Here is a 24443-nt window from a genome sequence, read left to right as displayed (position 1 = left end):
CTACCGCTGCGAATACTCCTGGACGCAACAATACTAAAGATACAGAACAAATTCTATTAAAACTTTAAAATGGAGTAATTTGCGAGTGCTAATCCACATTACTTATTCTTTAAATTCTTATTTACATTATTTATTTACGTGTACTTCAAACATGTAAAAACAATAATATGGAACTATAATCCATGCAGTAGCAATGAAGAAATCTCAGAGCAGCAATGAAGAAATCTCAGACTATGTACTATATCAGTTAATGTGCAGGAAGAAAATAACTCAAATTGTACAAAGACCTACAATATCATATATATATGACAGATCAAGCAGTAATGTTTTTATCATATTGATACATTCAAAATTTTATAATATTTTTTTCTGAAGTTTCACAATTAATACATTTAAAACCATGCTATGCGGGCACTTTCGCTTCGTTTGAGACAACTTTCTCATTGATTTCTAAAGCAGCTTTCAAGTACTAAAAATTTTTGAACTAAAAAGTTATTTAAAAAAAAAAGAGTAAGAAACCATCGCAAACGAAGCCTTAGAATCCTCTCAACTCTTACAATATTGCCTAAATTTAAGCTTCACACTTCTTGATGATCTTGTTATCGATTGCAAGGCAAGAAACAAAACTCCATATGTAACAATGGCAAAAACCTTTTTATTTATCCAATCCAGCAGGAAGATGAGCTATCTAGTAGTAATTTTTTTCCCTATTGATTGTCTTCAGGTGGAATAGGTGCAGGTGGGACTAATAATCTTCCAATTCCCATGTACTCTGCAGCAAATTCTTCATTGTTCTTGCCAAGCATATCTTTCAAGCTGCAGGTGATGTTTCTGCTCTTAAGCACCCAGAATCTTGGTTTTATTTTTTTGTCCAGACTATAGCTGAAGTACCGAGGATATTCCACTATCTCCTTCAGAGGCTTCTGCATATTTGTCAGCAGGAATTCAAGTTTTGGTTTGAAAACTGCTTCAATACTGTATCCCAGTAGAGGAGAAAATCTGGAGATCATAGAGGAAACCTCTTTCTTTGACAGCCCAATATCCATCAGATATCTCATCCTGCAGGTTAACTATTTAAAATGCATGTAGTGTTGGAAAATTCCCAGTTATTAATGCCAGCAAAAATATATAAAGATAAAAATGTATGAAACCTAGGGGTGTCAATATTTGACACGACCCGAACACCCGACTCGAACCCGACCCAAAAATTTCGGGTTAGGATCAACCTGAACCCAAAACGGGTCGGTTCGGGTTCAACAATTAGACCCGTTTCAAAAATTGGGTCGGTTCGGGTTGACCCTTTGACCCGAAATTGACACGGTTTTACCCGAAAACCCATTTTTGACCCAACAACCCGAAATTGACCCGTGCTTTACCCTAAAAGCAGAGATTGACCCGTTTTTTAACCCGAAACTAGTAATTTTTTGTTGCCACAGGGTCATTCGTGTCATGTCGGGTTGACCCGGACCCGAAGCGGGTTAGGTTCGGGTCCGGAAAACCGACCCGTTTGCAAAAATAGGTCGGATTCAGATTGACCCGAATAGTGCCAAACCCGACCTATTAAATGGAAAGAACTTCCAATGATCTTGTTAGGTCCAAATAGTGATCCAAGAAAGAGGAAAAATAGAGTACCTAAATGGTGCCAACAATTAACCTAAAATATGTAACTATTCATTTCCATCATGGGATACCAACAAAATGCCATAGTAATGTCCTGGCTAATCAATTCCATGAAAGAACAGATTGGATCCCTATACTTAGGCTTCATTTGGGACGGCTTTCTTACCGCTTCTTAAAATTGATTTCTAGTACAAAAATTAAAATTTTTGTACTAGAAAGCATCTTTAAGAATCGATAAGAAAGCCGTCCCAAACAAAACCTTAGTCTACAATACTACAAAAGCTATGTGTGAAAAAGTCAATATGGCATACTCTGACCTGAAAATTTTGCTCAATTGTGTGAATTACATGATAATTCCCATGACATCAAACAAGTAAACATTAGTGATACTGAATACTTCATCTCACTCACTAAGATTTGGCAAGCATTAAACATCTTCAAACCAAACAAATTAGTGTAGTGAGTGTAAAATAATGCATCAAATTTATTGGAAGAACAATTTTTTTATAATTTTTTTGTAGGTCTCAATAAGGATCTTGATCAAGTTTGCGGTAAAATCCTTATGATTCATCCACTTTCTAAGGTTGATGTGTTTATTCAAGTTTGAAGAATGAAAGAAAATGAATAATACTACTTGAAGGTAACAAGAATACAATCATAATTGAATAATCTGCTTTTGCCATCAGAAGCATGGAACAAAATAAAGGGGATGAATTAATGGCCAAATCCTAAATGTTAACTCGTGTGTATTATAATATATGGGGCCCATCCAAATCCCAAATTGTAACTCGAAGTGATGGTTAATCACTTTTATTAATGGTCATACTTAACATACATTAGTTATACTCTTCAAAAGATAAGTCTAATATTGAACAAACTTTAAAAAGCATTAAAACCAAATATTTCAATTAAACCCAAATTCTTTACTCTGATAGAGGTACAAAATATATTAACCATATTTTTCTCAACAAATTGGTATAACTGAATGGAAAAATAGAATCTCTTAAATATGACTAGATCCATTATGTTTACCACTAATACTCTTAAATATTGTTGAGATGATGCCTTTATCACCAGTTAATAAGTTATACATCATCTTCCTAGTAATGTACTTTAGTTCAAAACTCTTATGGACTTGTTTTCCAAATGCTTTCCAAACACATACTATTTTACATGTACCTCTTAAGATTTTTGGATGTACTTCATTAGTCCATAATCATGAGCCTAACATGAATAAACTTGACCCTAAATTCTTCAAATACAACTTTCTCAAGGTTGGGGCAAATTAAAAGAGGTACAAAAGTTATTTTCCTAAATAATGAAAATATTTGTATCCAAGAATATCAACTTCTTTTAAAAAAAATTTCCATTCAGGGGGGAGATAAAAAAAGGAAAGAAATTTTAATAATTTTCCCTCTAAAATTGCCCAAACCACTAATACTACCAACCTTCCTAGACCTAATGACAACGAGATCAATGAAATTTATTCATTCGACCCCTCAGCATCCCTATAAACTTTGATTTTACTCTCTAAATGGAAGAATCTAAAAAGAAGTGAAATCACTCCACCTCCCAAAGCTTGTCATGGATCCTACTTGGACTTGCTAAACTCAAATACTCTCACGTCTTGTGTAAAATTGAAGAGTTGTTGTGCTCTTAAAAGAGGCATATAACTGTACTCAACATTCTCTGGAAAATATGGCAAGATATTCATCTTATGGTAAGGCAAGATATTCATCTTAGCAATTTAAACTTTAAGCTTTCATCCTATATATATATGAGCTTTGATGTTCAATAACAAAAATCTATACAGTTTGGATATTCTACCTTGGAAGTAAGGTGGTATTTACATCCAACAGAAGAAGTTCGGGGTATTTTCTGATAACACGAGGAAGATAATTTCTAGAAATGCCAAAATCAGTTAGAATGTTGACTTTCCTCTGCAAAGTATCATCTACACTAGCAGCAAATATCTCCGGGCAACGACTTAAAATTCTGCCTATGGTTATGGCATCAAAGCCGAAGTGTTTCAGAAAAGAAACTACCTGCATGAACAAAATATCTTAAAACTTCAGTGCAAATTCTAGCAGTCTATGATAAATACGAAATGAAAAAGAACCAAAACAGCTGCAGCAATCACGATAATAAATACCCAAGAAACAATTGCTAGATTCAAATTTGCATGTGAAAAGACTAATCAGCAGAACTTGAGATGCTTTACTTACATTTCAATGACCCATTATGACTTCTCTCTTCCAAAAAAAAAATGGAAGTTACATGAAACAAAACTCAAGCATTGCAAAAATAGTTAGGTAAAAATTGAGATTCTAGCAAATTTCAGCATATAAATAATGAAGATTTCCAAGACCTATGCTATTAGCATCAAAAGTACAATGTATTTAATTGGAAAAATATGTAACTTCTTTGGACTATTATCACAAGAAAACAAACTTACGACATGCAGATGTCTACAGCAGCTCATTGACTTGAGTTCAGAGAAGTTCAAAGAGATACAAAGCAAATTATCACACCTCATAGAGTTGTCCTGAACAAGTGAATGGCACCCATCATATTCACAGGCTAAAACCAGAAAAGGCAAAAAGATTACACACATGAACAAGTTCATAAACTAGTTTTCACAATGCAAGCAGGGCTAATGGAAGAAATTGCTTTATAAGCCAAATAGAGATTGCAATTTAAAGTTGAAAACCCCTCCACCACAGTCCCCTCTTCTCCTTTTCTTCTCTCCTAGCACACTATCCTTGCATGAATTTGGGGTAGTGCTTTTGATTGCTTTCAGTTGGGCTTTGCGCCAAAAATGAAATTAATGGTAGAGGTCTTTGCAAAAAGCTATATATAAGAAAAAGTTATGCCATGGATGACTAATTGCATTACTAAAGCCACCTAACCCCATTCTATCTTCTCCAAGTTGGATGTGCAATTGCCACCAAGGATTTGTTGTGCCGACATCTTATCAGGGTCATCATCACCGACCATCTCATTGCCTCTACATGTTCGAGCCATAACGCCAACTTGTCATCTTGTGGCTACCATCTTGTGGACATGAAATTAAGATCATTCAGAGGAGATAGCTCCACTCATATTTTACAGCCTCGTCAAATATAATCAAAAGTTCATAATTAAATATCCACAACAATGAATCATTAAACTCAACAAAATCAGGTTGCACTATATAATTATAGATTTTATTTTGTGCTTGATCCGCATCAACCGTACAAAAAAAGATACAAATATCACCTTAAACCATATAAAACTTGCATATTCATAGTAAATTTTATCAAGGATATATAATGGTTTTTGATTCATCTAGTCAATTTTTCATATAAAAATTCATAAACCTTTAAATTTTGGTTCCAAACGATTACAGGATGGACCTATCATATCGTTTCTGTGTATTTTAGGACTAGGATGCAATCCATTACTTAAAAGAAATGACCCAAATTAAACGGCTTGGTTATTCAAGTAGGTTGCACACCCTTAGTATCTAACAAAATAGATTGATAACTAGAAAAGTTCTTTAAAGACTATAAAAAGTAATACAAAGATTTCTGATGTTAAGATAAAGTGGATCAACAGGTTGGTTTTCTTTGTGCAGTGTTAAAGGATTTGGAGTAGTAATTCAAATAAACTTGTTATGATACAATTCCCTTCACCGCCATACTTTCTTTCATTTACAACAGCTTTACCATTTATGAAAGAGAAATTTTTAATGGATCCTAAAGGCTCCAAAAGAGTTTATAAAATAACATGATGCAATATATAGCATGCAAAAATTAAACTGCATGTTTCTTCATAATAACCAAATGACTACTACGATCAGGTCAGATACAAACATACGTTGACCATTAAAGCAGTTCAGAAGCATGTTCTTTTTTCAGGGTATCTGGTAAGAATTAAACAAACGCCATCACATAAACCTGTTTGTACAAAATTCTGTAATGAATAAACCTACATAATTCTGAAAAAGGTCGAGAGAAGTAAAAAAGTTATGTTTGCTTAAATAGGCAGTTAACAAGAAGTTCAGCATGGACATTAACTGAAAAAGGAATGACAAGCCCATAGAAAGGGGGTACTAAACACAAACCTGAAGAAACTCATCAGGTTTTCTTAATAACAATTGTGGGCTTGAAGTAATAACTGGAACCAGCCGCCTAGCATAAACACCTAGTTGACCAAATTGCACGACAATAGAGTTCATTTTGTGAGTTGAACATCCTAATATATGGGGCCAACTTCTAATTGCAAGATCAACACTGGCTTTAGGAACCTGAAACGAAACATTGAATTGGAAGCATAAAAAAGTGTTAGAAGAGATTATCCATCCATGAAAAGGTAGGTCATAGGATCACAACACTCTTCAGGCTGCAATCAGAGACTTTTTCATCATTAAAAAATATTATTTTTTCAATACTGAGAAATACCAAACAAGATAAAAACATAATGAAGTCGAAGAATTCAGCCACATTCTTTCTACCCTGCAAAGGATGATGTTTAGAATTAAAATTCACTTTATTTAACTGTTTTGATACTTTGCAAAAGTAAGAGTATATTTAAATAGGAGAATTAAGTATTCAGGCCATACAGCGCGCCGCTTCTAGGGGACGCCCTAGCATTAACACAATTTCTTAAAGGATTCATGTTATTATTGTTCGACAAGTTTTATGCCGGTTGTCGAGTACCTAACGCAACTCTCCACTTTTCTCATCCAGGACTTGGGACCTGGCAACGGCAGTGTTCAAATTTGTAAATGCCCAAGAGCAAAATAATGACTAATCAATTGAAGTCTAGCTGGTCACATATTATAGCAAAAAAACAAGCTTTAAAATTATCCAAGATGAGCAAACTGATCACACTTAAGTACACTTTATCTTCTTACAGTACTCTCTAATAACTATTAATAAGCACCCACAATAGTTGCATATCCCATACCTAGTCTTTGAATTATTAATCATAAGACCTTTATCTTTTCAACATACTATCAATTATTCGAACTTTCAACTTCAATTAAAAATTCATTGTTTAAAATTATATCTACAATAACCATACATTTAGATATTTTTTTGTTGAATATATTTTTTAATCTCCAAGAAAAAAATACAAATATATACAAACTTAATGTAGATCCTTAGTGTAATTCCATTGCGATTAAAACTCTTTGATCACTTTAAAAATACTTTTAATAGTAATCATTATCCCCATCGTATATATCTTTGTAATAAATTCAATAAAATTTTGGCACCTTTTATTTCTTAAAATGCACCAAATCAAATGTCAATAATGCTTAATCATAAGCCATCTTAAAATCAATAAAAAAACTTATGATGATCATTTCTTTGCTTGCTGCACTTTTCATTAATTATTTTAGCACCAAAATAATTTCTATAAAAGACTTCTTGATATAAAATCAAAGGGATTTTTACTAGCATGCACATGCTTAACAACGGCAAATACACATGATAGAGCAAAGATCCTCATGGAACTGAAGTGTGTAGTGTAGAATGAGGCGTGTGCCATTTTAAACTTGATGCAAAAATATTAAAAAATTGTGAATAGAAATATTGATAAAAATGAAAGACTATAAAATTGAAAGATAAAAATCATCATGATACTAAAAGCAACAAAAGTGAAGCTTAAGTTTAAAGGGTTAACATCCCAACCACTTAAAATTCAACTATTACAATCATTTTTCCAAGTCTAATATTTTTGTCAGAATTTAAACTAATATTTTTTAGAATCGTCATTATTATCATAAGTAAAAAAAAAAAAAAGTCTGATTTCCTTCATCAGCAGCATCTCCTAAATCATAATATTCTTCATTAGCCTCATCATTTTCAAGTTCAATTGAAACAATTTTTTTTTTTAAATTGCAATAATATTATGCCTACATGAAGACTACTTCTCTTGCCTTTAGATCATCTCAAATATTATAGCTTTCTTCATTAGCACCGCTGGCTTTTACAAAAGTATTGTATGTCAAATCTTCCTCGCCAATAACTAACTCATTATATCCATCTAACTCATCATCTATTTTTCCTGTTAACCACTCATTTGCATCACTTGTATCATTCAAAGAGAGAGAGTCAATCATGCCATAATAGTTGCATCTGTGAATCAATGCCCTATCATATTTTCATATAAACAAAATATTTGAGTCAACCATAATCCATTCGATTTTTTTGCTATGAGCTACTATTGAAAATCATTAAAATCACTAAATTAAAATTTTAATGATAAAACCAATATATAATTTTATTTTATACTTACAGGTTCAAATATACTCTAATTGTCTTCACATTCAGACAAACTACATAGGCTAAGGACTTTAATCACGGAAATTTGTTAGACCGGTCCAAAGCCGGTCCACGCGGGACCGGCCGAGACACGAAACGGAGGAAATCTTCCTCCTGGGCGGAGGCCGCGCGAGCCGCTCGGCTTGCGGGAGCGTTTTAGGAAGCGTTTTTGAGGGTTTTGAGAGGAAATTTTGAATGTAGGGACTGTTTAGGGATTTCCTTTTGATTTGTATGCATTAAATAGTTGATTTTCCTAGGATTTTGAGGATCTTGAATTTGGCTGAAATTTGATATCTCTTAGATTTAGGTTTCTTTGGGCTCTAGCAGCGTCTAGAGATTTGGGAGAGATCGATCCTCCTCTCAAATTGAGGATCAATTGTATCTTTTCTATTATGTTGCATCTATTAGTAAAATACAAGTCTTTTCTCCACTGTTTTCTCTCCGATTTGCTATTTTTCCACTATTTTGGGGCTGATTTCTGCTGTGGACAGCAGGCTGTCATTGATTATTGCTTCTAAAGTGGTTAGGAAAATACTTGAAATCAAGTGTTACCTATCAAATTGGTATCAGAGCATCGATTTGGGGACCTTAGGCAGCTGAAATCCTGATTTTTCAGCGAGCTTTTGGCTCCCGGAAGTGATTTTTTTGAAGATCCGTTGAGGAAGAAAGATGGCCGGAAAGAAGGTTGACGTCTTGGAAGGCGAAGTAGGCCAATTGAAAGCCGATTTGGAGGAAAGATTCTTCAACTTTCAAAACCAACTCACCTCCAACAATGAAAGGTTGGAGGGGAAGTTCACTGCAATGGAGGAAATGATGAAGAAACTGCTTGAGATGAAAACCAATCCGGCGACATCGGAAGTAAGAGAGACCACCGACGGTCATGGCATGGGAGGAAATCTGAACCCCCTGCGGAGGAGAAGAAATTCGGAGGTGGAGATCCTAGAGGAAGAGAACGACATGCCTCCTCTAGAGCCTCTTTCGAGGGAAGAGATGAGCATGGGATATGACAGAATGTGGGCTGATTTTGGTGGGAGGAGAGAGTGATCTAATCGCCGAGGTGCTGAATTCGAAAGAATTCAGCGTCGAGGGGGAGATTTTGAAGGAAGAAGGGAGGAACGTCATCGTCGAGGTGCTGAATTTGGAGGTATTCAGCGTCGAGGTGATGATGTTGAAGGGAGGAGAGGAGAGTATGAAGAGGGGTTCGAGTATAGTCGTCGGAGGGATGATCGGGACAATTGGGGAGCGCCTCCTCTGAGAGGAATGGGAGGCTATGGAAGATACCGGGGAGATCCCAAGGTGAGGAAATTGAAGATGCCCGTTTTCGAGGGGGAAGATGGCCATGGCTGGATCTACAAGGTGGAGCGATATTTTGCTGTCAATGGATTGACAGAGGAAGAGAAATTGACAGCGGCGGGAATGTGCTTGGAGGGGAAAGCCTTAGCCTGGTATCAATGGCATGACAGACGGGAGCCCATCCGGAGTTGGCGAGAGTTCAAAGAATGCTTACTAGAGCGTTTCCGAGCCGATGGGGAATGAGACTTCTATGAGCAATTCTTTGGCCTTACCCAGGAAGGCATAGTGGCAGATTACCGGGACAGGTTTGAGTATCTGGCTAGTAGGCTGGATCATATCTCGGAGTCAGCCCTGGAAGGGAATTTCATGAAGGGGCTGAAACCAGAAATAAGAACAGCAGTCAGAGTGTTGGAGCCATGGAGTTGGCCCAGTTGGTGGAGGACCAGAAGAAGTCTGAAAGAGGGAATCAGGGAAACCATTCAGGAGGCTCTTACAGAACGACGACCACTCTTCTAGCACCCAAGGGGCCTGCATCAAGCAACATTAATGAGACCAACCGGGAGAAGCCAGTAGGAGGAGGGAGTGGGAAAAATTTCAAGAGGCTGACAGAGGAGATGCAGGAGAAGAGGGCAAAGGGGTTGTGCTTCAGATGTGATGAGAAGTACATGCCGGGGCATAGGTGCAAGGACCGAACTCTTCAGGTTCTCCTTGTCAGTGAAGACAAGGAAGACGAGGAGGGAGGTGAGAGCAGATCTGAAGCGGAGGAAAAGTTGCACCTGAATGTGGCAGAAGTCTCTCTGAACTCTGTAGCGGGATTCACTCCGAGTCACACTATGAAAGTGAAAGGAGAGATAGCTGGCCGTGAGGTGGTGGTGCTAATTGATAGTGGGGCTACCCACAATTTCATTTCCACTCAGGTCGTCAACCAACTGGGAGTGAAATAAATATTGATAAAAATGAAAGACTATAAAATTGAAAGATAAATCATCATGATACTAAAAGCAACAAAAGTGAAGCTTAAGTTTAAAGGGTTAACATCCCAACCACTTAAAATTCAACTATTACAATCATTTTTCCAAGTCTAATATTTTTGTCAGAATTTAAACTAATATTTTTTAGAATCGTCATTATTATCATAAGTAAAAAAAAAAAAAAGTCTGATTTCCTTCATCAGCAGCATCTCCTAAATCATAATATTCTTCATTAGCCTCATCATTTTCAAGTTCAATTGAAACAATTTTTTTTTTGAAATTGCAATAATATTATGCCTACATGAAGACTACTTCTCTTGCCTTTAGATCATCTCAAATATTATAGCTTTCTTCATAAACACCGCTGGCTTTTACAAAAGTATTGTATGTCAAATCTTCCTCTCCAATAACTAACTCATTATATCCATCTAACTCATCATCTATTTTTCCTGTTAACCACTCATTTGCATCACTTGTATCATTCAAAGAGAGAGAGTCAATCATGCCATAATAGTTGCATCTGTGAATCAATGCCCTATCATATTTCATATAAATAAAATATTTGAGTCAACCATAATCTATTCGATTTTTTTGCTATGAGCTACTATTGAAAATCATTAAAATCACTAAATTAAAATTTTAATGATAAAACCAATATATAATTTTATTTTATACTTACAGGTTCAAATATACTGTAATTGTCTTCACATTCAGACAAACTACATAGGCTAAGGACTTTAATCACAGAAATTGTAAGTGTGAAGCTCTCTAGCCATATGCTAACCACCAATCTACTAGAAGTGATGAAGTATTTCACAACTTTCATTATCATTTGTGGTACTATCATTGTGGGTCGCGACCCAATCTACCAATGATAGAGCCTTTACAACATCATCCAATGAGCCTGATTAATAGAATGAGTTGCTTTCTTTCATATATCCTAAATAGATCAGATTGGCAACATGACAAAGAACATATCCTTTCAAGCTGATTTTCAAAATTCATATTTGATGGAAACCCCTAAAAGATGCCAATATAGTTGATTGTTGTTCAAAGAAGTCAGGACATGAACAAAGGTTTAGCGTTATGGAAATTTGAAAGCCTATATTTGGGAAAACATAAATTGTATGCATTAACACAAGAATTTTATGATCCAAGCAATGCTTCAACTTAAATTTACTTATTATTTTTATTTCATAATTTTGAATCTACATTAATTTATTTTGGCATAAAAATGCCTATGACCATAGTCCTTATAAAAACAAGTTGTGTTCTCTAATGTTAGTGTTGGTTCGATTCCCTGATTTGGTTATTTTCTTGGTTTGATTCAATTCTAACAATTGGTTCAATGGGTTGTTGATATTACAGGTGGTTGTTTTCCCTACCTTCTATGGTTAATATGATGTAGCCAGAAGTACCCAAAACCGGTTGATCTATTGTAACAAGGACAAGTTGAATCACCATAATAGAGAGAACCAATAATTCACAATGCCATTGAATCCTCTATTTCCTAAACTATGATCCTATGTCCAAAATTTATGGAATGCAATTTTGTGCACTGAAACAAGATTTCCATTATCACCTAAAATTTTCCAAACATTAATACATATCTCATTTAACCTAAAGCATTGCCATTAATATTCTACAGAGCTAAATGTACTTCACATTTTACATCAATCAATAATATACCCCATATTCTTCTATACATTATGGACTTCCAATAAACTTACATCCATAAAATTACTAAAATATTTTTCTCAAAATAGCAATTCCATATTTCATTGATATCTCTATTTTAAATTAAGACCTTTTCAAGATAGCTTTGCTTACTACCCTCACTGTAAAATTTATAGCTTCCTTGTATTCATTACAAGTCTCAATGGTATTCATAGTTTCTTACTCCTCAATAGCACATGTTTTTCCTGATAGCTTTTTATGCTGGCACACACTACGAAAAAATTCTTATGTACAATCCATTTATAAACTTTTCGATTGATTCTACAACAACCTTTTAATAGAATTAGCCACCTTATCCCAATAAAGGTTGGCTCATGATAGAATTAGAATTACAATCTGGCTCTCATAACAATCTATCACGAAAGAATAACTTCTGAAACTTTAAATTCTATTATCTTATAATAGTGTGATTATTGTTTTTATTATATTCATAAAATATCCATTCATAATTATTACTCCAAGTTGTGTATTAATTTTTTTCCTAAAAGCACCTTACAATCATTGCAAAAGGATATCTTTTTATAAATAAAATTTTATCTATTTGTGATTTCATAGCCATACATTTGAAAATAACTTAAAATTTTCCATTTATTTAAAGTATACATTTGCTACTTCCAGATCATATGAAACATTAAAATCAAATATAGTTTCTCCATTGAGTTTCTATGTTTTATTTCATGCCCACAATGAACACACTCAAAGTAAATCCTACCAGAATACATACATCCATTTGTCACCTTCAATAATTATCATCTCTTCCTAAGATTCATCTCTGAATTTAGTTTGTCAAACTATCTTCTAAAACAACTAAAGCATACAAAGTAATCACATTTATTATGCCATGATTAGTAATTAACTTAATAACAATCACCCTATCACTAATAATATTCACGCCAATAATTTAATCTTTTAATTTTTTATCCAACACTATCATTACATCTTCATTAGTTCATCCAATGATTTTATCTGCCCATTTCAAGTTTTATATCAGACAATGCTATTAAGATCAATTACAAATTCGGACAAGAAAACTTGCAAACAAAGATGGCCATTCATTTGCTGTGCATTTGTTACATGAAAACGTTAATTGATAACAAACAAAATGAAATCACGAACCCAGAGGTACAGCACAATCTACTTGTAAATTATATATTAGTTTGAAGTGATCATTTTTTCATCATTTTCCAATACAGATAGAAACCTTTTTATGCATAAAGGGCTAACATAATACCTTTCTTCCAGTAAAGAACTCCACAATCTTATCATAATTCTTCTGAACACTGGATGAAAGAAACCATGGATATTTGATAAGTATTTTGCCAATATCTTTGTCAAAACCAGCCTAGAGCAGAAAAATATGAAAAAAAAAAAAAGTTAATAAAATCCATAGCACCATATTGTGTTTCAGTAACTACGTTGCCTTAAGTAATCCTTAAAGAAACTTAAGCAACAAAAGAATAGGAGAAAAAAAATAGCAATGTTGGCTAATAGAAAAAATATAGTTGGAACTCAGCACTAAAAAGTCTCTTCTACTCCCCCTTCTTTCTCTTTAAACAACAGCATCAAACTTGACTGATCCTATGCAAAGTGGCACTTTCATGGCAGGTAACAAATTTCTAAAATTACGCAGTAAAACAAAACCAAAAATCAATTCAAAAGTAAAATTACAAACTTTCATAAGATAACATAACTACAAAATCTCTCCAAGGGAAAAAAAGATTATTGTTTAGAAGAAAAAAAAGTCGGCAACATTGAACATGGACATTTTCATGCCCAAGGAATATTCCCTATAATTGAGATTATCAGCAATGTATTTCTAAAAATCAAATGCATTCAACGCACTGTTGTATTGGTGTTGTATTCAACACTGGCCATGAAGCGTGAAACAGAGTAGATGCCTAGAAGAAAACATATTTCATCAATAAGTATGATATAGTGGACTAAAAAAGTGTTCTGAAGTGAACAAGAATATTAGCAAATAATGCAGGCAACCCAATTCTTTTGTGCATCAGGTGAGAATTTTGGAAATAGAAAAATTAGTGACTAGGAAACTTGATTTTTTTTATTCATCCATTGAGTGCTCATGCACAAAGGTGCCCAAAAAATAATTGGAAACTCTACGATTTCTAAGATGCGATTACTATAATTTAAAATTTAAAAACTGCTATTTCAAGTAGCAAGCCTACCCTTGAAGCCTTCCATTGTTTCCATCTAGGGATCAATCAATAGTAATCTTCTTTCCTTGTTCAACATAAGCATCCGGGCCACTTGCAGCCTTCCAATTTTGCCAGCTAGGAAGCAATATGTAGCCTTCCTTCTTCCAAGTTTAGCACATAAATCATTACTTTCCTAATTTGCATATGAATCCATAGCACATTAACTTCCATATTTAGCAAACCATAGCTGCAAATTCTAGGTAATTTCAATATTCCTCAAACTAGATGGTAGACTTCCACCATTCCTAGTTCACTTAAGATATTTTAAAAGCAAGGTTCCAAAATCCTTAGTAAATGCACCGGTAAATTGGCTACCTGTTGGAGCATACAAAATGAAAATTAACCCACTTTCTCATTTTTCTTTTATGAAATGCCTATTCACCTCCACATATTTGGTTCAATCATATTATATCGGATTGTGGGAAATGTTGATGGCAAACTAATTCACCGTATATCCTCAAAGATACTTTTCATTTGATCTTTAAATCTTCTAATATAATTTAACAAAAATGCATGACTGATCTGAATTGGGATAAAACAATTACCTCAAAATCACATATTGTTTATTGCTTCTCTATGTCATAGGATTTACACTTAGCACAGTATAATATACTAAGTAGATCTCCTATCCATTGGTGATCCTGCATAATTAGCATCAGTATAACCTTCAATCTGTCGTGTATCCTGATTTTTATAAAGAACCATCCTCAAGAATTTGATTTTAGATATCCGAGAACTCTATAAGCAACTTATATATAACTTGTAAGAATTACTACAAAAGTGATTTTAGGATGGGTGTGGAATAGGTAGATTAGTTTTCAACTAATCTTTGATATTCTCCAATGTCAACATATGTTCCTTCTTCATCTAAAGTCTAGTTGATGACCTAGTTCAAGTGGAGTTTCACATGCTTTGCAATCACTCACTTTTATTTCTCTCAAAAGATCCATAATATAACATATTTTTGTTAAGAGATGAAATTTTCTCTCAGATGGAGCTACTTCTATGCCTATGAAGTATTTGACTTCGTCGAGTTAATTAATTTCAAATTTTGTGGTGAGATTTTTCCTAAATAGTTTTTTTTTTTCCTTCATTCTAATCACTTGTAACAACATACATAATAAGAATTGACACTTTTCCTTCTACAATGTTTTATAAAGAGTGCATTATCTCCTTGGCTTTGTTCATATTTCATTCCACACATGGCATTTATCAATCTTTCAAACCATGTCATTAGGGATTGTTTAAGACCATATAGTGCCTTTTTTTAACCTACACACCTGATTTCTAGTGAAAGGATTGTCGAATGATGGTATTAGATTTATATAAACTTCTACACTACATGTAAAAAAGCATTTTTTTCACATCATATTGTTTCATGGATCATATAAAGTTAATATCCAGAGTATTCATTATAGAAGCATTTTTTAGTAATAAAGTATTTGGTAGTCTCTATCATACATGATTGAGTATATCATTTTGCTACTAACCTTACTTGATACCTTTGTAGGATTCCATTAACTTTATATTTAAATGAGAAATCTACTTTATCCTACAATTTTTTTTTTCCTTTTGGTGGTTCAGGGCATTCATGTGTTCTGTCATGCACCCATCCAACTCTTGTTTCTAATGTCTCAAATAAATCTGTGAAATTTTAGTAGTGATGAACTGTCTTTGTAATGAAGGCTTTATGTGTAGGAAAAAACTTTAAAATGATATGTATTAGGTTATGCGATATATATGAGGATGTAGCAATGGGTTGATCATTGTTATGGGACTTACCCGACAAAAGTTGTAATGGTAGAGTATTTGGATAGATTTTGTACTTGTATAGACCTAAAAGTTGTATAGTGATAGAATTAGATTGTTGTTGTTTCTATGTTTTTGTAGCATGAATGTTAAGGGAAAAGAAATTAAGTTCACCAAACTTTTTGTTCATTTGATTGTTCTCACGCTAAAGAAAAGTTTGATTAAAGAAATTTGTTTTTTCATTAAATATAAAATCTTTTGAAGTGAAGTTTTTTATAGTTAGATGATATCACCATACCATTTTTTTAGTGAAACAATACTCTACAAAAACACACTTAAGAGCTATAGGATCAAATTTACCCTTTCGTTGTTTATAGATGTGAATGTATGACAGCAAAATATTTTTGGAGAATTTTTTGTGAAAAACGTTATTTCATGGGAAAAAAAACTTGGCAATATATTTTAAGAGATTTTTTAAGTTTATCACTCTAGAGGATATTCTATTAATTAAATATATGAAGGAAAAGATAGCTTCGCCCACATATCATTTGGGAATTTGATTTTAGAAGAGAAGAGCTTGGTAACTTGAAGGATATGTCAATTTTTTCTTTTAGCTGCCCATTTAGTTGGAGAGTGTCACAGCAAGAGAATTGATGCATAATTCCTTCTTTAATGAGAAAAGGAGAAAAGGTTTGATTAAAATAATCTCAAGTATTATCTATCTAATTTTTTAATGCTAACTCCAAATAAATTTTTTATCATAGAGATAAAACTTAGAAGGATAAGACTAATATCATATTTTTGTTATATATGATTAGCTCATGTCATCCAAGTGTAATCATTATTAAATGTTATCAATTCTTTAACTCCATAAACATTAGATATTTTTTTGGGTCCCAAAATATCATAGTCGAGAGAAAGATGATCAAGATTCACTATTGGAAAAAGGAATTCAATGATATATAGCAATCTCACATGTCCCAAAATGAGAGCTTTCAATGCTAAAATTTATAAACATATAATGAAACACACATTTTAGGATTTTAAAGATTGATGCGCTTGTTGACAATGATGAACCCAAGTATTGCTTCATTTAAATAAATGTAAACAGGCAAGATGTGCCATTATTGTCATCAAGTATAGCTCATCATTTTCTCTAATTTGTTCAATCGTCTTCCTCGTGTTAGTTCCTGAAATTCACATGATTAATTAAAATTATTACATTACAATTGTGATCTTTGGTGATTTTATAAATGGAAAAAAAGATTTATTAATGGTAAATGAAGCATAAATAGAAATATTTTCTTGGCCCGCAACATTAGTAAAGAACCCATCAACTACTTCTGGTTTTCTATTACTAGGATAAAGCTTGTATGTTTTGAAGGTGTTGATATGCTTTTTCATATAATCAGTGACTCCTAAATCTATTATCTAGGTTTTTGGGGATTCAATTAAAGCATTTAAACCATAAAGATTAGAAATTTTACCATTTTGAGCTAAAAAACAACCAGACAGCTTTTATAGGGAGCTGAAGTTCCTTAGCTTGTTAATTTCTTCTAAATTGAGCCTATGAGCTATTGAAAATTTGCACCTCAATTCCATTAAGAGAGTTTTGGATTTTTCATTGTAGCAAATAAGCACAAACTTGAGATTCCACCCTCATTGTGTGAGGACTTTACAATCTATTTCAAGGTTTCCTAGAGGCACAAGTTTCTATGATTAATTACTCCTCCCGATGGCAAGAGAAAACTTTCAATTAAGGCTAATCATTGAAAGTTAAGTGCTTAACATATGGTGGTAGAAAATTTGATTTATGGTTGAGAAATTTATCATCATAAACTTAAAGTAAATAAAAGAATAAATGATGACGAACCCAATCAAGATTCCATATTTCCATCATCCTAATTTATTATGGACCATAATCTACTTAATCAAATGACTTAATCAAGTCAGTCAAACCGAAATATTCAAATCGACAATCATGGATTGCTTTATTCAAAGGGACTTTATAGACCTGTGATAAATGTCTTCCTAAGGGGATGAACTTAAGTGAATCTTAGCTAATAAAGCTTTATATCATATCAAGTGTACCCTATAATTCATAACTCAAGGGTTTTCAAGTCATTGGACAACTTGTGGGCTCATGCCATAATCAAAATTTAATGGTGTCATTTTGAGGCAAAACCATCCATGTAGAAGGCTCCGGCCAAGCCATTTACCTATGGAGGCATTTGTATGACGCGCTTAAACATTTGCACACTTGCACATTTCTTAGTGTATTTTTATGAAGCATATGCACATTTCTCATTGCATTTGCATAATGCCCTTGCACACTATATGATTATTGGTGTGCTTAATATTGCGCTTACATGTTTCTTGAGATAAGCCAAATTTAAGTTCATTTTCATTTTTTGGCATACACGTCATTTTCCAAACTCAAACTTATGAGTTTGATGTAATTATCAATGTATTTATCAAAGCACATGCGAGCGAGTGAATTTATTTTTAGTGATTTGATGTCATGAATGCTTTCAATGTATTTCCAAGCGCACTTACAGGTTTCACGAAGCACTTGTGTGCTTTAAGAGAAAAACTTGAATTAAAAATGCTATCTTTGAGTAAATCTAAGCTCTTGAAAAGAATAAAATTTGGGACAGTACAAATGTGCCATTAAGAAAGCGAACAACTCGTTACAAATGAATTTTCACTGTTCTCTCTTGTGAGTCTGTGACTAACTTTAATCGGTCGCTTTGAAAATTAGGAGTTAATAGTGCCTTCTTTAATGATGATCTTAAAGAAGTCTATATGAAATTTCCTCCTAATTCAAATACTTGTCGTAGCAAACAAAGTTTGCAATCTTAAAAGGTTTTTATATGACTTACAAACTATAGCAATCCTCACGAGCTTGGTTAGCCAAATTTACCAAACTGGTCAAACATTTTGGTTACATATAATGTTAACCTGCCATGCTCTTTCTTAAAAGACCAATTTTGAGGTAAAACAATTGTTCTGATTGTAGGTTTAAAATTGCGCAATTGGATATTGAGTCGTTTTTTTTCGTGAGGCAAGCGTAAGCGTCAAGGTATTTTGAGATGTAAGTATCAAAAATAAAAAAATTGCGTTAAATCAAAATAAATGTTAAAAATGATTTTTTATATAATACTCAAATAATATGTTAAAAGATGATATGTAAATTTTCTATTAAATTATGAGGTAACAAATTGGCATACGTATGAAATAAAATATTGCATAAGACGTAAAGTGATAAATTGCGTGAAATAGAATGAAAATCAAAATATTACATGAGCTAAATAATATTAAATCTAGGAATGACATAAAAGTATCATATAATATCAAGTTCAACTCCAAATTCATTCTTTCTAAGTTCCCTACTCATCCATATTTAATTCATAAAGAAAAATGAAATAGTTGACAAAAACATAGAAGTCATCACTGAGGGGGTTTTTATGAGTCATCATTATAACAAATTGGTCACTCTCTTGTCTCATCCTATGGAGTCAAATACCTCCCAAGTTGCTTCTTCATTTATTTAATTCATCTTCCTCTTTCAAAAATATTTTTCACTAACATAAATATGAGATTAATACTCCTAAAATTTTAGAGACGGTGGTGGTGTGCGGGCCTCAAGTGATCACCGGCGGCTGCGACGTTGTTGACTATGGAGAAAATGGACTAAAGGTCAAGGCAGTCGAGAGGAAGTTGTTGCACTTGGGGGTGCATTAATTTGTTCGGAGCTTTAGTGTAGGATTTATGTAAGTTTAAATAAAAAAATTTATAAATAGAGTGAAGTGTAAGCCTCACATCGATGAGGCGTGGCGTGCCTCAAGGCGGGCCTCAACCAAGCTGAGGTGCAAGCCTCATAAAATAAAAAGTAAAAGAAGAGGCATAAGCCTCGATGCATTTTTCACTAGAATTACGCTAAGGTGCACCTCAAGGCGAGCCTCATATTACGCAATTTTAAACAATATCTGATTGTTTCACCGGAAACTTTATTAAGAAAATAAGCATACTCAAAAGGACTCTTAGCCAAAGAATTTGAAATTAAAGACTTGGGAAATCATAAATATTTTTGGTTATGGAGGTTACTCGATCACAAAAAAAAAATCAATCTCACAACACATGTCTTTAATATCCTACAATAAACAATAATAATGGGACACAAAACGGTAGATGCTTACATGCAACTAAGTGATAAACCTGGAACATAAGATGATAGTGCTCCAATGGATAAAGGTTGAATCAAAGACTTATTGACACGCCTGATATTTGATTTTCAATCAATATGGTCAATAAAATTGTGAATAATCCTACTCAAAATGAAAAAGACCAGTAAAAGGATCGCTCTTAAAAAAAAAAAAAACTTGGAGAGAAAAATTGAGGATTTTATTGATATTAATTGGGCAGGCTCAGTTACAGATCTCAGGTTCACTTTAGCATATTATAAATTTGTGTGGAGAAAGTGAAAAGCAATATTTGGTTGCCCGAATCAGTGCAGAAGTTGAGATTAGAGCAATTAAAACAACTTTTCTGTGAATTATTCATCGTACAAAATAATTAATCAGACTATTATATCAGCCTACCGTACACTAGATTAGAATTGTAACATCAGGAAGTGATAAATTAACAAACCTACAAAATAAAACATTTGGTACAAAAATGACCCCAAAGTTCAGAAGATGCACTTATAAAAGAAAGAATTGAAGGCCATATTAAGGTCATGTAGATATTGATGTAAAATCAATCTATAAAGTAAACTGCAAAGTAAATTACTAATAGAAATAGTTTACAAAGTGTTTAAGAAAATTACAAAAGGAGAAGAAAACATTTTACATCAGCATACCTTTTTTAACACATCCAAACTTGATTTAATATCATTCTCAATGTCATAGAATATGATCGGTGGGTATAATAGAAGTACAATTCTTATGCTTGCTATGGGGACTCCAACAAGTACGAGAAAATCAGCTAAAGGTTTCAAATGATATTCAACAGATAACAAAAGTAGCCTTGGGAAAGATTCAATGAGATGTGGAAAATAGGCATCTCCCTGGTCCAACATACTTAAACCTCCATGTCTAGCCTCCATCTGTACAGAAGAAAGACTTTAACTAGATACAGCAGTTATTCATAGACGAAGCAATACAATAACTATGCAAAACAAGTAGATGGAGAAAGTTAATATATCTGATTAAGCACAATGCAACTTACTTTTTCAAAAAATGCTAGAGTCTCTTGGATATCATCATCTATAAAAATTGATAAATGCATCATCATACGCCGAGCATTCTTTCCGATGACCAAAATACTTTCACTGCTTGAGAATAACATTTCTTTCACAAATTTAACCTACTACATAGTCGCAGAGAAAATTAAAAAAATCAAGACAAAATCATAGAGCACCAAAAGTTGATAAATTAATAAAAATCAAAATTAACTGAAAAATTAATAAATTCTGCATTTTAGAATGAGCATTTACTTACCTTTAATTATATCAAGAAAATTTAAGTAGTTTACATGACTGCTTTCTCTAAAAAGGTCAAGTAAATATTTTCATAATCATCTATAAAAAAAGGCACACAGAAGCCATTGACATGTGTCAATATGGTGCAAAGCAAGAGTAGCACGAAAATAGAACATCTTAAATTAAAGATAGCTGTCCATACATTATTATAGGATTCTGATCTACAACCTGTCCATACAAAAAAACCCTACAGATTATGGAAGAATATAAAACAAACAAAAGTAAAGTACAAGAAAAAATCAAATGGAAAACTTAAGAACATGCTTGTAAATGTTTAAATCAAACTGAGGGGAAAAAAGAATTTTTCCAAGTAAGATTGCAGAAAATGGGACTGGTGATAAAACATTTGATGCATAATAAACAAGCCAGCAAACCAATCAATCATTTTTAAGGAACATATAACTAGCCACCTTTAACAGAAGGTGTGACATCTTCCATTATAAGTATTGTAAGAAAATGGCACCTCCATAACCCCCTACAACCCAAGCCCACAAACCCACACAAACACTGCAATTTTTAACAGCAAAAGAAACCAAGAATTATATGAGTAGGTGTCATCCAATAACATACTTGAAAAATCTTTTGTCCTCAACCAATGTTCCCAACTGCTCCAACCCTCTAAACACCCTTTCCTCATCCCTTCAATCTGATCAATCAACAGTTTCTTTCACCTTCCCCATTTCAATCTACCACTAACACACCCACTAGCTTCCAGCAATGGAAACTAACCCTCTCATACCCCTCCATTCATGAACATTCATACCTCTCTCTCACTTTCTCTACTCATATAAACCAAGAGATTCAGCATCAACCCATCAATATTTTGGTAGTTTAGTTGGGGAAGAGGTGATTATTATTATTCTAAATATCACCTCCATCTCCTTACCTTCAATATCTTTTCTCTCATTATGTAATCTCCATCTCCCTCCTAAGTAGCCAAGAAAGGAAACCAACTAATAAAGTTTTAGCAGCATACAAGCAACCAGCCACTCTTACTCCCCATCCCAACCCAAATTTATTCCCATTCCCCACTCAAACACATGTCACATCTAAACAAAAACCAGACAAAAATACTAAGTATTAACAAATGAGTAGGTGGCAAAAAAACATACCTGGCAGATCTTTTCTGCTCTGCCGTGCTCCTGACTACTCCAATCCTCTAAACCGCCACAACCCCTTAGTCTAATGTTTTCATTAACCTCTCTCATTTTAATTTACCTCCCACAAGCCAATACCTCCCAACAAAAAATAATAATAACCTTATGACCCCACCATTCTCTCAAAAGAAAATTACCCCAGACACCCTTCAATCCTAAACCAATAAAAAAAAGGTTTCATCCTTTCGATCCATGAACCTGCATGTGGATCTCTCTCACTGTACACACAACCCCAAAGACCCTCACACAAATACAATTTCAGAATCAACCCATCAATACTTTTGATGTGTAGTCAGGGAAGACGTGGTTACTGAACAAATCCTCTCAAACCCCTGATCATAACATACAAAGAAGATAAAAATTCTATGGGAAGATGGTATTTGGAGTTCTAATTGCACTGGCTAGAACTTTAGCATTATGTATATATTTATGCAGTGGCAAATAGAATAATAAAGTGACAAATAGAAGAATAAGTCTCCCCCTTTATATGCTTCACGAAATTTCAAAATCACCAATTTAAAAGATTGTTTCCAACACAGATCAAAACTATGGTCTGCATGTTTTTGAAAAGCAGCGCATTGCTAAACAAAGCTGTAATATCACATAACTATACATTCATGAAAGCTATGAAAAAAAAATCAAATGATAAAGAAGTACATATTCCAATCCAATGGTATTATTGATCACAAATATATAGCGTGGATCATCTTGTATGGTAAAATGTACACGCACCTTATCAATGAGATCAGGAAGTTTTTCAGAAGCCAGATATCTAGCAATAAGCATGGCCGAGGAATGCCTAATTCCAAGACTCTCTAGAAAGGGGAACAATCCACCATCCCTCTTACTCTTAGCCATGCAGCGAACCTTTTCTCTAAAACTAAGAGAAGCAATATCATCCCCTCCCTCCTCTGCGTCGGAACCCCGACCCCACGAACTCCATAGCGAATGCTCGTCCAACTCGCGAACATTCCCGACGATCATATCCAAATACTGAGGCGAATTCAAAGCAATCATCCTCGTGTCCTCTTCTGAAGCTCCATACTCTCGCAGAATATCTATAATAGCCTCCCGCGCTTCCTCCATAGCTGACCCCCCTGACTCCTCTTGCGAGATGTGGCCATTTTCGCCAGCGGAAAACTGTACCCGCACGCTAGGGAACCGCGAACTACTTCTGGGTAGAACCGATATCGGAGAAAGGCGAGAAAGGGGCAAGATCAGGGGCAAATGGTGATAGAAAAACGTTGGATTTGTCGATGAACAGCACCCCGCAACCCTGGATTCGAAGAAGCCAAGCAAAGCAGCCGGTATTGCCCAGGCCTGCATGGCTCTCGTGTCAAGTTCCCATTGATTTCGTTACAATGCTGATCCCCGCGCCTTCGAAGTTTAACAACCAAAACCCTACCTAGGGTTTAAGGGAAATTATTGTGTGTGGAATCCGATCACAACGATGTGTTCGGTTGCTTATGTAGAAAGGGTTAAACAGTCAATTGACTTGCGTAAACCTAGTAAACCCGACCCGTCTTCCAGCCCGACCCGGGAGATTTAGGTTGGCGCTTCTTTTTTTCAGAATTTAAGGCGCGCGAATCACCGCAATATATAACGCTTAGAGCCAAAATTTTCGTAGAGAAGCCAAAAATTTCGCAGAGAAAATGCCGACGAAGATGGAGATTGATCTGGAGGAGGATGTTGATTTTTATGAGTAGATAATATTTTCGCAGGTCTCGGAGGAAGCCGATAACCTGGAGAATGCCGACGTCCCGGAAACAAGCGCACATGAAGTAGAACACGTAGAACCAGTGGGACTGGACGAAAAGTTCAGCATCTCGGTAAAGTTCGCCTCCTTC

General features: G+C 34.2%; 1 protein-coding gene across 1 annotated transcript; it reads right to left on the bottom strand.

Moving 5' to 3' along the window:
- Window positions 1-299: 299 nt before the first annotated feature.
- Window positions 300-24175, bottom strand: LOC110108956 (transcription termination factor MTERF5, chloroplastic). The gene is made up of 7 exons (XM_020839824.2): window positions 23329-24175; window positions 21127-21264; window positions 20759-21004; window positions 13164-13274; window positions 5726-5908; window positions 3448-3665; window positions 300-1059 (listed from the first exon to the last, which is right to left on the bottom strand). The coding sequence occupies exons 1-7, from the start codon at window positions 23920-23922 to the stop codon at window positions 708-710; spliced, it is 1842 nt and encodes a 613-aa protein (XP_020695483.1). The 5' UTR covers window positions 23923-24175; the 3' UTR covers window positions 300-707.
- Window positions 24176-24443: the final 268 nt, after the last annotated feature.

This window comes from Dendrobium catenatum, unplaced genomic scaffold (assembly GCF_001605985.2).
Source record: "Dendrobium catenatum unplaced genomic scaffold, ASM160598v2 original_scaffold_71536, whole genome shotgun sequence".
NCBI lineage: Eukaryota > Viridiplantae > Streptophyta > Magnoliopsida > Asparagales > Orchidaceae > Dendrobium > Dendrobium catenatum.
The sequence above is the reverse complement of the archived record's forward strand: the minus strand, read 5'-3'. Positions and strand labels throughout refer to the sequence as shown.

What these genes read in the sequence shown, in the direction of transcription:
- LOC110108956 (XM_020839824.2), bottom strand. Translation starts at nt 23,922, where the DNA reads ATGCAGGCCTGGGCAATACCGGCTGCTTTGCTTGGCTTCTTCGAATCC. An exon ending in AACCTGATGAGTTTCTTCAG is followed by an intron (nt 3,666 to 5,725) that starts GTTTGTGTTTAG and finishes TTGTTCATGCAG; the next exon opens with GTAGTTTCTTTTCTGAAACA. An exon ending in AATACCACCTTACTTCCAAG is followed by an intron (nt 1,060 to 3,447) that starts GTAGAATATCCA and finishes GTTAACCTGCAG; the next exon opens with GATGAGATATCTGATGGATA.